The 15,218-nt window shown below is 42.4% G+C and overlaps 1 protein-coding gene across 2 annotated transcripts in view; it reads left to right on the forward strand.

The window, feature by feature from the left end:
• The window catches only part of HMGXB3 (HMG-box containing 3), a 115,196-nt gene extending 100,431 nt beyond the window's left edge, over positions 1-14,765 (forward strand). For both annotated transcript variants that reach the window (XM_030212274.1, XM_030212273.1), the window contains exons 17-20: positions 6,890-7,023; positions 9,914-10,030; positions 11,866-12,075; positions 12,997-14,765. In XM_030212274.1, the coding sequence (XP_030068134.1) occupies positions 6,890-7,023; positions 9,914-10,030; positions 11,866-12,075; positions 12,997-13,488 (953 nt within the window). In that variant the 3' untranslated portion in view covers positions 13,489-14,765. The remainder of the gene's footprint in view (positions 1-6,889; positions 7,024-9,913; positions 10,031-11,865; positions 12,076-12,996) is intronic.
• The last annotated feature ends 453 nt before the right edge of the window (positions 14,766-15,218 follow it).

Consider the following 15,218-nt stretch of genomic DNA (forward strand, 5'->3'; position numbering starts at 1 on the left):
TCTGATATCCATGCAGATTACAAAATATTAGATTCCATTAGAGAGATACCTAATCTGATGATATGAGTAATTTTATTTATTTCTTTAGTGAATGGAATATGAATGGTAACATCATCTGAATAAATGGAAGTTGGGAGACCATTTTACTCAAGGAAATTGCCTAATTTAATCAACATAATGTTAAATAGGATGGGGACAATGGAGAGCCCTGGGGGACTCCACAAACAGGGAACCATGCTGATGAAATTGTACCTGATTGTTTCACTTGGTATGATCTAGACCTTAGGAAAACTGAACCATTTTAACACAGCTCCACAGATTCCGTAAAGGTCAAGGATGTTTAGAAGGATGTTATGATCAACAGTGTCAAAGGCACTGGACATATCAAATTGGAGTATAAATATTTTATCTTTTTGGTCTCCCTTCTTTGAACCTTTTCTAATTCCACTATACCTTTTTTGAGATATGGCAACCAGAATTGCACGCAGTACTCAAGGTGAGGTCACACCATAGAGCAATACAGAGGCATTATAGTATTTTGTGGTCTTGTTCACCATCCCTTTCCTAATAATTCCCAGCATCCTGTTTGCTTTTTTGGCTGCCGCTGCATGCTGAACAAAAGATTTCAGTATATTATCTACGACACCCATATCTTTTTCTTGGGTGCTGACCCCAAGGTGGACCCTAGCATCAATTAACTAACATTCAGATTATTCTTTCCAACATGCATCACTTTGCATTTGTCCACATTAAATTTCATCTGCCATTTGGATGCCTGGTCTTCCAATTTCCTAAGGTCTTTTTGTAATTTTTCACAGTCCACATGTGTTTTAACAACTTTAAATAGTTCTGTGTCATCTACAAATGTAATCACCTCGCATGTTCCAATTTCCAGATCATTTATAAATATGTTAAATAGCACCGATCTCAATATAGATTCCTGCAACACTCCACTATTCACCATCCTCTATTGATAAAAATGGCCATTTAATGCTCCCCTTTGTTTTCTAGCCATTAACCATTAAGATTTATATAGGCTTTTGGAGAAGCCAATGTGGTGAAATCATGCTCAAGGTAATATGCACATATTGCAAAGAATCCATGCAACCCCCAATGGAAAGCAACATTCTGTGCTAGTTGTAATGCATTCAGTTTCTTCGCATGTCTTTCTCCTACTGAGGCTCATTTTCAAAGCACTTAGAGGCTTATTTTCAAAGCACTTAGCCTCCCAAAGTTCCATAGAAACCTATGGAACTTAGCCTCCCAAAGTGCTTTGAAAATATGCCTCACTGTCTAGCAAGGGTACTCAAAGAACTCAAGCATGAAATTGCTGATCTGCTGTTAGTAATATGTAACCTGTCATTAAAATCATCCATAGTACCTGAAGATTGGAGGAAGGCCAATATAATATAAAGGGTTCCGGGGTGATCCGGGAAATTACAGACTGGTAAGCCTGACATCAGTACCAGGTAAAATAGTGGAAACTATTATAAAGAATAAAATTACAGAACACATAAATAAACATGGTTTAATGGGACAGAGTCAGCATGGGTTCAGCCATGGTAAGTCTTGCTTCACCAATTTCCTTCATTTCTTTGAAGGCGTGAATAAATGGTCAGCTGGTTGATGTATATCTAGATTTTTAGAAAGCTTTTGACAGAGTTTCTCATGAGAGACTCCTGAGAAAATTAAAGTCATGGGATAGGAGGCAATGTTCTGGTGTGGATTAGGAATTGGTTATTGGACAGAAAAGAGAGGGTAGGGTTAAATGGTCATTTCTCTCAATGGAGGAAGGTAAATAGTGGAGTGCTACAGGGATCAGTACTGGAACTGGTGCCATTTCAAATATTTATAAATGATATGGAAATCGGAGCGATGAGTGAGGTGATTAAATTTGCAGATGACAAAAAACTATTCAAGGTTATTAAAACACATGCAGACTGTGAAACATTGCAGGAAGACCTTAGGAAATTGGAAGACTGGGCATCCAAATTGCAGATGAAATTTAATGTGGACAAATGCAAAGTGATGCACATTGGAAAGAATAATCTAAATCATAGTTACCTGATGCCAGGGCCCACCTTGGGGGTTAGCACACAAGAAAAAGATCTGGGCGTCATAGATAATATGCTGAAATCTTCTGCTCAATGTGTGGCAGTGGCCAAAAAAGCAAATGGGATGCTAGGAATTATTAGGAAAGAGATGGTGAATAAGACCATAAGTACATAAGTACATAAGTAGTGCCATACTGGGAAAGACCAAAGGTCCATCTAGCCCAGCATCCTGTCACCGACAGTGGCCAATCCAGGTCAAGGGCACCTGGCACGCTCCCCAAACGTAAAAACATTCCAGACAAGTTATACCTAAAAATGAGGAATTTTTCCAGTCCATTTAATAGCGGTCTATGGACTTGTCCTTTAGGAATCTATCTAACCCCTTTTTAAACTCCGTCAAGCTAACCGCCCGTACCACGTTCTCCGGCAATGAATTCCAGAGTCTAATTACACGTTGGGTGAAGAAAAATTTTCTCCGATTCGTTTTAAATTTACCACACTGTAGCTTCAACTCATGCCCTCTAGTCCTAGTATTTTTGGATAGCGTGAACAGTCGCTTCACATCCACCCGATCCATTCCACTCATTATTTTATACACTTCTATCATATCTCCCCTCAGCCGTCTCTTCTCCAAGCTGAAAAGCCCTAGCCTTCTCAGCCTCTCTTCATAGGAAAGTCGTCCCATCCCCACTATCATTTTCGTCGCCCTTCGCTGTACCTTTTCCAATTCTACTATATCTTTTTTGAGATACGGAGACCAGTACTGAACACAATACTCCAGGTGCGGTCGCACCATGGAGCGATACAACGGCATTATAACATCCGCACACCTGGACTCCATACCCTTCCTAATAACACCCAACATTCTATTCGCTTTCCTAGCCGCAGCAGCACATAATGTGACCTCATCTTGAATACTACTTTCAGTTCTGGTCGCTGTATCTCAAAAAAGATTTCAGAATTAGAAAAAGTTCAAAGAAGAGCAACCAAAATGATAAAGGGGATGGAGCTCCTCTCATATGAGGAAAGGCTAAAAAGGTTAGGGCTGTTCAACTTGGAAAAGAGACGGATGAGGGGAGGTATGATTGAGGTGTACAAAATACTAAGTGGTATAGAATGAGTAGAAGTGAACTGATTTTTTTACTTGTTCCAAAAGTACAAAGACTAGGGGACACTCAAGGAAGTTACATGGAAATACTTTTAAAACAAATAGGAGTCACTCAACGAATAGTTGAGCTCTGGAGCTATTTGCCGATGTAGTAACAGCAGTTAGTGTATCTGGGTTTAAAAAAGGGTTGCACAAATTCCTGGAGGAAAAGTCCATAGTCTGCTGTTGAGACTGACGTAAAGACGCTACCGCTTAGAAACAGGATACTGGGTTAGATGGGCAATTGGTCTGACCCAGTATGGATATTCTTATGTTCGCTCCATTAAAGATCACCATCTTGTCCATCCTAGCCCCAAATCTGCGCATTATGAATCTACTAGACACAATGCCTTTTTCTTTCTTAATCATTCAATCTGAAATTCCCTACTGCTTTTGTTTCACAGTGACCTTTCTTTGAAATCTTTTAAAGCAAACTTGAAAGCAAGCCTTCGGAGACCCACAGTGATGGGATTTCTAGCATGAGTTTTTACTCTATATCATCTTTCTGATTGTAGATCTTTCGTATCAATTAGAGACATGATAGAGGTATATAAAATAATGAGTGAAGTGGAACAGGTGGATGTGAAGCGTCTGTTCACACTTTCCAAAAATACTAGGACTAGGAGGCATGCGATGAAACTACAGTGTAGTAAATTTAAAACAAAGTGGAGAAAATGTTTCTTCACCCAACGTGTAATTAAACTCTGGAATTTGTTGCTGGAGAACGTAGTGAAGGCAGTTAGCTTGGCAGAGTTTTAAAAGGGTTTGGACGGTTTCCTAAAGGACAAGTCCATAGACCGCTACTAAATGGACTAGGGAAAAATCCACAATTTCGGGAATAACATGTATAACATGTTTGTACGTTTGGGTAGCTAGCCAGGTGCCCTTGACCTGGATTGGCCGCTGTCGTGGACAGGATGCTGGGCTCGATGGACCTTTGGTCTTTTCCCAGTATGGCATTACTTATGTACTTTCCTGTCTTCATTTGATTGTAGTTTTGTAAACTGCTCTGCAATGCCTCGGCAGCTAGAGCGGTCTAGTAAGTCTAAATAAACTATAAAACTGGTAATGAATTTCAATAATCTAAAACAGGAGATAGAATTGACCATAGCACCATACAAAAATCAGCTGCAGACAAAAAACAAGTCTCCTCAGAGTTCTTAACGTATAAAAAAAAGGATTTAATAAGTTGCATTATGTGAGGTCTCAGCATCAATCAAAATCCAAGGGTACACGTATAGAATTGCCCTTCATGTTCCTCCCAGATTGCTGTCAGTCAGTTGCCTAATGGTTAGTGCAGTGACCTGAGAACCAGGGGAAATGAGTTATGTTCCCACTGGGCAAGTCATCTAACCCTCCATTTCCCAAGGTACAAAATACCTGCACATAATGTGTAAACCGCTTTGATTGTAACCACAGAAAGGTGGGTATTTGACACCATTTTGAGGAGCACCTGTCACCAGCTTCAGCACCACCTAATCACAATTACAGATGCATCCAACATGGATTAGAGAACCCATCTGTATTACCTGTGCATACAAGAATCATAAACCTTGCTTGATAAATCTCTCCATGTTGGTCAGTTCAAGCTCTCGGATATTTATTATATTTTATAAGTTCTCAAACAACGGATCCATGGGCTGGTGCTACTCATCTGAATCAACAACCAAGTCACCATGTTTTACATTAGGGCAGCTCCAGCTCCTTCAGGTTGTACAGGGAAGCATTACTGTCTTGATCAGTTTTCAAAAGGAGATGCTGTCTTCGGACAGACTATTCTTCAAACCTTTTTTCACATAATGTGCTTCAGTCTCATCCACTCAAAGCACTCTATTCTCTGGGATGCCACAACCAATAACAACATTGGCCACCTTTTATTATGACATAGTCTGCCAGAGGTGAAGTGGCTCTGAGTCAAGGTCAGGCACATGCAGGCCAAGGTGATTGTGACAGCTCAGGTTCAAACAATTAGCTGTTCTGCATGTCCTGTCCACCGTCTCCTTGAGCTGAGCCCCCAGGTTCTGGTGGCCAGCAGGGCTTTAGCAGAGAGGGCTAACCAGAACAAACAGTAGTACTGGAGCCCAAGCAAGGCAACCTCAAGGAATAGATGAAGCTAGGAGCTAGAATCAAGCTGCTGAGATGGCAGCAAAAGTGGAACTTCCATTAAAGTCGAGGAAACAGCCAAGGTCTGGCAAACTATAGGCTGGAGGACTGAAAAGATGGTTGCCAGGAGGAAATGTGGATCATAGAGCTGAGAGGGTTAACAGCTAGTCCTTCTGGTGGAAGTCAAGGATTGCTTGTTGGGACCTTGCACTCTCAGATATGGAGTCACTACTCACCTTGCTGCATTGATCCTGCTTGTCTGAGGAGATAACAAAGTTGCTTTACCTGTAACGGAGAGGTTCTTTGTAAACAGCAGGCACACAATCACTCACAATTTCCTCTCATCAAAGCTCATTTCATCTATATTACTGACTTTCATAATGACACCATCTAGCCAGTACTCAAGTGATTTAAGCAGGCCGAAGCCTCTCCTGCGCGCTTAAATCACCACCGCCTAACCCCAATATTCAGCAGCACTAAAGGGGGCGGTGCCACTGAACATCACCTCTGACTGGCCTCAGAAAAAGTAAGCAGGTCAGGTGCAATACAGGGGGCGGCATTAGGGATCACTAAAGACCATTATGTGGGTGCCAGGACCCGCATAGCTAAGTGGGTTAATTTAGGACAGCTTAAAAGCTGTCCTAAATTAACCCACTTAGCTAGGCGGACCCAGCACTGAATATCAGATGGAAATCCCCTTCCTGGACTCCAAAATAGCCCCCCTCCCTCTAGCCCATGGGAATCAAAGACCCTCCCCCTTCTGAGCAAGCCCCCCCCAACCCTCCTGAGGTCCCTGGTAGTCCATGGGGATTGTTGGGGGCAGGAGCAAAGCCCCCTTGCTCCTTCCCTTTGTGGCTGGCCTATGGAAATGGCTGCCACAACCTCTTGCAACAGCTCGCAGTAGTTTGAGTAGTACTGCAAGTTGCTGCGTGAGGTCATAGCAACCATTTTCTGGGAGAAGCTGCAAAGGGCCGGAGCAAGTGGCATTTGCTCCTACCCCCAATGATCACCTAGGGACATCAGGTAAGCCTGGGGGGTGGCGAGGGGAGGGCCGTTGATTCCCACGGGGTGGTAGTAGGCCGGGAAGGGGAACAGGGGATTTAAAGGTACAGCATAGTTATGTGGGTCCTAGCCAATATTTAGTTGACATGTGCTTCCCCCCCCCCCCCCCCCCCCGATATTTAGCTAACTACCACCAGTCAAATATCTGCGAGCATATGTTTTATTTTTAAAACAGTGCATTTAAACCAAAGTGTTTTACCTACTTTATTGGGGAGTTCACAATGATAATTTGCAGGAGCATGAAACAAAACGGTACAAAAAAGGAAAGGGAGTAGCTTTATTGAGGTCATGCAGTGAAAGCAGTAGGGGAGTTGGCAGCAAACAGTTGTCTTACAGACTTCATGGCTCTGCATTCCTACCAACAGGCTACACTGTGAGCTGACAGTTGCACATCACAAAGTGGCAAAGTTCACACCTCTGTTCTATGCAATGTTATCTTTGCTTGACTTGGTATCCCTGTTTTAATGAAATAATTGCAAGTTGTGTATAATGTGAATTTCATTGCATAGCTCTCTTATTTTAGGGAATGGCAGTGCCCTGGTGAAGCTACTCCAGAAAGGTCTGTTCAAGATAGAGGATATCAACTTGTGCAGTAAGGAAGAGCTGCAGCATTTACTGACACTCTGTGGTATCCACTGGAGTGCAACAGATACCAAGGTAAACTAGAAAGGTAGTCCTTTCCACCATGTAGGCTAATTCTGCTGCATCATGGAGTGGCTGATTTTTCTCTGTGAGGGTTTTCCAAATCCAGTTTTACAGGGCTACTGAGCCGCATGGTTTTCAGGATTTTCATAATGAATATGCATGTGACATATTTGCTTGAACTGCTTCTATTGTATAGATACTTGTAACACAGTAAATCACGGCAGATAAACACCCACACGGTTCATCCAGTCTGCCCAACAAGATAAACTCATTACATATGGTACATATGGTGCAAAGAAAAGCTACGAGAATGGTATGGGATTTGCGTTACAAGACGTATGAGGAGAGACTTGTTGACCTGAACATGTATACCTTCGAGGAAAGGAGAAACAGGGGTGATATGATACAGATGTTCAAATATTTGAAAAGTATTAATCCGCAAACGAACCTTTTCCAGAGAGGGGAAGGCGGTAGAACGAGAGGACATGAAATGAGATTGAAGGGGGGCAGACTCAAGAAAAATGTCAGGAAGTATTTCTTCACGGAGAGAGTAGTGGATGCTTGGAATGCCCTCCCGCAGGAGATGGTGGAAATGAAAATGGTAACGGAATTCAAACATGCATGGGATAAACATAAAGGAATCCGGTTCAGAAAGAATAGATCCTCAGGAGCTTAGCCGAGATTGGGTGGCAGAACCGGTGGTGGGAGGCAGGGCTGGTGGTTGGGAGGCGGGGATAGTGCTAGGCAGACTTATACGGTCTGTGCCCTGAAGAGGACAGGTACAAATCAAGGTAGGGTATACACAAAAAGTAGCACATATGAGTTTATCTTGTTGGGCAGACTGGATGGACCGTGCAGGTCTTTTTCTGCCGTCATCTACTATGTTACTATATGATACCTCATATACCTTGCCATTTGTAAGGCATAGATGGTAGAAGTCTGCCCGGCAACATCCCTATTTAGAAAATACTAACTAACTGAGTTCGATTCCCGGCACAGGCAGCTCCTTGTGACTCTGGGCAAGTCACTTAACCCTCCATTGCCTGCTGCATTGAGCCTGCCATGAGTGGGAAAGCACGGGGTACAAATGTAACAAAAATAAAAACAATCCTTGATTTAAGGCACGGTCACTTATCTCTGTACAAGGTGCTGGTTCAGCAGTTGTTGTGGGTGGCTGTCCTTGGGGCAGAAGTGAGATCAGAGCTACCCTAGGCGATGCCTGTGAGGGAGGTTGGAGCAGTGCAACTGAGGGGCCTTCCCATCCACTCTGACATACCTTCTGGGACAGCTATGATCTCCCTTCTGCTCCAAGGACACACACCTTGCACATATTGTCATTGTGGTGCCCACCAGCTGCTGGCCCAGCACCTACCCTGGAGGCCAGTGTGGGAAGGGGGGAAGAAGTACAGAGAGGACTTTAGATCCTGCCATTTGGACGTCCAAAAGTCTGGTGCCTGTACAGCAGCACCCAAACGGCATTGCTAATATGGGGTCACACAACATGCAGGTTTTTATCTTCTGTCATTTATGTTAGGTGATTTGCTTTCTGTAAATCCAGACCTCAAGCTTGCAGTTCCTGGGTTTTGCTGTACCGTTACCTGTTCAGTTTCCTTTTATCCTACTTTTCAGTTTAGTTTATTTGGACTTCCTATACCGCCTTTGCCAGCTAGCAGATCAAAGCGGTTTAAACAATATCAAAAAATTACAGAAAAACAGAAAGGAACTACAATGTTTAGATAGGAAAGATAATAACCATCCATACAATACTGACGGTTAGGGTGAGGCAATGAACACAAGGCAGCCACTGTTCCCTCCAAGCTGAGAGGGAGTACTCAATCTACAGTCCTGCCAGCGCAGTGAGGGGGTGCTGTTTCACTATCACATTTTAAATAGTGAGGGATAGGCAAGTTCTGAAGGGAAAGTCCATAGTCTGCTATTGAGACAGACATGGGAAGCAACTGCTTGCCCTGGGATTTGTAGCATGAAATTTTGCCACGATTTGGATTTCTGCCAGGTACTTGTGACCTGGCTTGGCCACTGTTGGAAACAGGATACTGGGCTAGATGGACCATTGGTCTGACCCGGTATGGCTACTCTTATGTTCTTATGACTACAGGGAACCTGCCTGTCCCTAGAGATTGAAAACACAATATTGAAGCACCATGCCCTACTGGCAGCAATGCAATTGGAGGACACCCGCTCAGCCCAGACGGAACTGTGGCTGTGACATCTAGTGGCAGTGTTGTGGTACTAGCTAGCTGTACTAGAAAGATGGATGAGATTTTCCCAGTCCTGTGTGTAGTGTTGCTTAACTGTACTAGCAGATAAGAAAGGTATGCAAAAATTGTTTTTGTGCTAGTCTGAGAGCTTCCCAGGCCAGGGTAGAAATATATAGCTTAAAAAAAGACAGTAGCTTTTTTTTTTAATGCTAATTTTATCTAGGCCACAGCCAGTTCTGTGTTCTTGCCGTAGCTGCAGTCACTTCTGCAGCCTGCTCTAGTCGCTGCTTCTGTGAGTGTAGTCCCCCTTACTCTGTTCACACTGTCCTCTGTGGTACTGATCCAGGCACCCCCGCATCCTTCATTGGCTTGGGCTACTTTTGCTGCGGCAGTTCCTCTGCAGCCTGCACCAATTTACCAGCCTGCACTACTGTCTTTACTCTTTCAGTTTTATCTTCAGCTGTTTCTTACTTTCTGCAATTAACTCCATCTGACAACATAGGCAGATGCAGTGATAGCTACATTTATACAAACATACCTTGTATAATTATTGCCATCCTGTGCATTCTCAGAATGTGATTTTTATTATACATGGAAAGAAATGCGGTTCTTGTATATTACATTTTACTCTCCTTAACTATTCTGTCTCTGTTTGTTGATCCATCTTCCAACTTCCTTTTTAGGATAAGCTGCGTTACTCTCTAGTGGCTTTTTATGAGTTTGTACAGAATGGAACTGGGTCCAACCAACCTCCTACTCATCTTACGGGAGGAAAAGTCTACAAAGTGTGCCCACACCAGGTATAGACAGCTTGCACACCCAAACTCCACTGTGATTTATAGCACAGTAATAAGGATGTGTATTTGTTTGAGCACCTGAAAAATTTCAAGTGTACACAAAATTAGGGATGGGCACCCAAAACATGTTTTTTGTGTGTGTGTAGTGGGGGGGGAGGTTCATTAGCAAATGGATGTCATTACAAGTACGCATTGTGCACACGTAGTACGCACGTTTCTTAAAGAGGGCACAGTATTTACACATAGTGGACACTCTTATCCGCAAATGAAATTTGCTTTAAATGACTGCCCATTTGTTTTAAATGACTGCCCATCTGTACACAAAATCAATTTTATGCACATAAACCTACAAATTAACCCACGTACAATTGATTGGTGATGAAAAGCTATAACACGTGTACAAAAAGGTTATTAACACAAATGCGTGAAACACTTTTTTAAAAACCTCTGAAAATTTTGAAAATCAAAAATATTTTTTGGTCATGTACATCCATACACAGCAGTAAGACCTCATTGGCTTGCATTTTCTTTTTAAGTGTCAAGAGAGTTGGCTGCCTGGATTAGTGGCCCCAAATTTGACCAGAAAGTGGAGGGGATTGGGAAGCAGAAGAAGATGGTTATGTCTAATTGGTTTACAGCATGGTTTTTTTTTTTTTTTGTATACTGATGTTTCCTTGAGAGGTACTGACGTTGGATTTGCAGGAAGGTGGACTGATTTATAACTTGGGTTAGTGTAGGAACCTTTGGTATTTGAGTTCAGATTCAATTAGAAGCACCAGTGAGAGAAATTTGATGGGATGCTTGTCAAATTGGGTGAAGAAACTTGTCCTTTTAATTCTTTTTAGTGCTTTTTGTCAGGCATACTCATTTTCCCCTTGAGCTTTGATGACACTAAGATACTGTAAAGGCTGACTGAATTTCAGTTTTGACTCGCTGCCGAAACTGGGCTAAAATCTGAATTCAACCATACTTCGGTTTCAGCTGAAAATGCCAGTGAATTTTCAGCTTAAACCGAAACTCCGTTCCCCCCCCCCCCCCCCCCCACCTGCGACCTCTACATGACCACTCTCTGCCCACTGCCCTCCCACCACCCAACGGCCCTACCTTTAGAAGCGTTGGTGGTCTAGTGTCCTCTTTGGGGCGGTTGCTCCTGCCCATGATGGCTCTGCAGTCAAAATGGCTGCAGCAATTTCCAGCCATAACCTCACAAGACTGCCATGGGAAGTTGCAGCAGCCATTTTGAGATTGGAGCTCTTGCCTTGAAGATGTCACTAAACCAGCAGGGCTTCTAAAGGTACGCCTGGAGAGGGCCTTTGGTTTGTGGAAGGATGGAGTCTGTGGTGGTGTTGGAGGAGGCCTGTTTATTGCCCGCGATGATTTTGGTTTTGACTGAAACCGAGCGGCGAATTTGGGCTGCAGGTTCGGTTTCAGTCACTCTCGAAGGCTCTACGCACTACTTGAGATATTTCCCAATTTCACTACATTTCAGCAATCACTGTATGATGAGTTAAAGCATAAAAGAAAAGTCTTGGAAAGGTACCTTGGGGGCCAGTATTCAGACTGCCTGTATTAATGCAAGTCTTCATGTACTTTTTTAGGTATGTTCTTTGCACCAGTTTTCAAAGGCAAAATAACAAATTCCCATGGTCACCGAATACACTCAGCTACTTGTGTCTCCTTTTTGAATGGCTAGAAGTTTGCTCAAAAGTATATATATCATGTTTTTATGTAGAACTTACTATATCATATGTTTGTGTGCATTGTAGATTTCAGGCATATAAATTTTTTCAAAATAAAATTATACTTTGCTCTCTTTCTCTTCTATGTTCTCTCAATAGGTCGTATGTGGCTCAAAGTATATAGTGAGAGGGGAAAGTGCTCGGGATCATGTGGACCTTCTGGTTTCCTCACATCATTGGCCTCCAGTCTACGTAGTGGATATGGCCACGCAGGTGGCACTGTGTGCCGACATATCTTACCCTGAACTGACTGCTCAAATGTGGGGAAAGAATCAAGGATGTTTTTCTAATCCCTCAGAACCATCCAAGGTGTGTACATTTTAGGACTGTTCCCATAAACAAGAATTGGGAAAAGCTGAAGCCTTGTGAAGCACAGCTAATATAACTTCCTCACAAAGACTATTTTAAAAGGCCTGTTGCATTCTTTTCTAAACTATTTGCATTCAGAAAGCTGTGGATATATGGGATCATGTGGCCATGAATTGTTTGATGCACTTAAGCAAACGTTTCTGCTTCTATTAAGACACAAAGCTGTTCTTGACATAAGAACTTAAGAATAGCCATACTGGATCAGTCTGATGGTTGAGCTAGCCTACAATCTTGTTTCCAGCAGTGGCCAGAAATCCAAATAATAACAACATTCCATGCTACCAATCCCAGGACATTCAGTGGCTTCCCCCATGTCCCTCTCAATCACAGACTATGAACTTTCCTCCACGAACCCGTTTTTCAGAAACGAGTTGCAGAGCTTAACTATTCATTGAATGAAAAAATATTTTCACCTATTTGTTTTAAAAGTATTACCATGCAACTTCATGGAGTGTCCCCCTTGTCTTTCTACTTTCTGAAATTGTGAGCAATCGATTCACGTTTATCTGTTCTACACCACTCAGGACTGTGAAGACCTCACTTCACTTGGAATTTTGTAAATGCAGTAAAACATCAGGACATGCATTATTCTTATATAATTGGTACATTGTACATAGACTCGAGCAGTCTTTTAAGAGCTGAGGCCATTTTATCAAGAATAGCTTAATGGAAAAGTTGTGAAGTATTTTGCTGTATAGTCTATAGCTTATATTCAGTAACATAACAGGTTTCTGTTTCTTCCCTCCTTTAAATAGTGACTGAGTGATGGTGTAATGGACAGAGTGGAAAAAAACCTTTAAGAAATTAGTCCCCAGGTGTGTTGAGCAGTACCCTTGATTTTTGTCCTTTTCTTTCCTTTAGTATGTGTCCTGCCCGGAGTTGCTGGAACGGCATTACAGTGTGGACATGACAGTTACTGAGTTCTCTATACAGCACCCGATCACTAAATCCACTTCAAGGAGAATTGCTCATGCTGGGACAGAGCAGAGCACCCAGAACGATCCAACCATTTGGCACCACGCCCTCTCCCTTTGTCGGGAGCTGGAGCCATACAGCGCCATCATCACAGCCATCAATGACAGTAAAACCAGTAATATCCGGCAGAGGGGGGTGACTTTTGACAACGCCACACACTATTACCTCTATAACCGGCTAATTGACTTCCTGACCAGCCGGGATATTGTCAACCGTCAAATTCACGAAATTGTGCAGAGCTGCCAGCCAGGCGAGGTGGTGATCCGTGACACCTTGTACCGTTTAGGTGTTGCCCAGATCAAGACAGAAACTGAAGACAGCCCAGAAGAGGATGAGGGTGAGGAGGATGTGACAGAACAGCCACTGAATCCTCTGTGATACTTGATCTGTGATTTTATTTTTTTTATTAATGGTGTTTATACTTTGGGGGGGGGGGGGGGGTCAATAACTACGGTATTTAGATGTGACTGTCTCTGGCATGTTGCATCGTCCATTGTACATGCTTTCAAGCACAGTCTGATTGGTTCTAGATACATGTGATACATGGTCCCGTTCTCAGATGTCTCACCATTAAATCAGACACTTTGTTTCCTTCTGTCATTGTAACTTGCCTCCCCCCAACCCAGTATTGCCCCATTCATTGCTGCAACCCAGCACAGTTGCACTATTTTCCTTTTTTTTTTTTTTACAGTCAAAGATGCTCACACACCTGAATGCAGTTAGTGAGCATGGTTAGGGTGGGAGTCTGTTTGGAGAGCATTGGATAATGAACAACATGCAAGGATGTGTTTATGAGGTCTGAGTTTTATCTGGTTCCATCAGGCCAAACTGCCCTTGCCAGGCTTCTCCAGTGGTGTGAACTGTCACATGATGTGCTGTGATTGAGACATAGTCTCATAAGGGTCAGGGTAGTAGGATTATGCTGTATATTGGAAGGGAGACGTTCCTCTGCTCTGCAGAGACAGCTGCTTTTTGGTTTATTTGAGGGTTTTTTTTTCCTGGGGGTTTATTTTCTTGTGGTCCTGTGCGTGTCCTGGCGCAATGACACTTGGACACCAACAGTTCTTCAAACAGTGGGGAACCTGATCCAGTACTGAAAAAAACAGTTCCTTCAGCCATGAGCATTAGACAATCACTATTCTCAGTATCCAACTTAGTCTTTGCCACACCAGAAAATGAATAGCAGGAGATGTTCCAGATATTCATGGGCTTGTGCTCTCCTGGCATTTTGTGTTCCATATCCCAATCCGTACAGCTTTCTTAAAGAAATGATGATGACATCAGTGAAGCAGGACTGTGTGTTTGCTGTGCACTGCTTTGTGCCAGGTGATCACTGTTTGTGCTGAGCACGAATTGTTGCAGATTAGATAAGAAGAGTCTGGCATAGAATTTCTGTGTGATTTTTTGTACGTGTGTGTTGGGAAAGTGATGGGGATGAAGAGGGTTTACAGTTTGCATCACTGATAAAAATGAAAACCTTCTGTGAAGGAAAATATCCTATGTAATGTAAAAATATTTTTATTACTATCTTTGTTTTGCCATTTTGAGAAAATGCACACGCTGCAACAGAACCTGTTTGATTTTTATCACTTTGAGATCGTTTTTTTTTTTTTCTTTCTCCAGGGATGTTAATTTATTTAAAAAAATATTTTTTCTTTTCATGCAGGTAAAAAAAAATAATAATAAATTATGTTTGATATTTTCTTTCATTTGAAAACTGCTTCTTTGCAGATGGATATTTAAGAACATGACAAGCTGATGATTCCAAAAAAGGAATGAGAGCATTTGGTGCCCTCATGCTGTCACTGTAACTCTTTTTTAGGGCCAGATGGTGGCTGCACAATTATATAATAATGCACTTTGGTTAGAAGAAGACATCCATCCACAACCTCTTCATAGTAACCAAGTTTGAGCAATTAGTTTTTAGTTTTTCTGTATTTTTTTTAATTAATAATCTGCCAAAAGAGAAAAACATTGAAAAAATATATCCTTGGATAGCAGCACAAGGGCATGTTACTGTCAGATCTATCAAGATGAGTGGATCTGAATGAAGTTTGGTTGGAACCTGCTTTCACATTTCTGCCAATCCATTCATAGTGAAAACCTAA

Source organism: Microcaecilia unicolor, chromosome 8, assembly GCF_901765095.1.
Source record: "Microcaecilia unicolor chromosome 8, aMicUni1.1, whole genome shotgun sequence".
NCBI classification, from domain to species: Eukaryota; Metazoa; Chordata; class Amphibia; order Gymnophiona; family Siphonopidae; genus Microcaecilia; species Microcaecilia unicolor.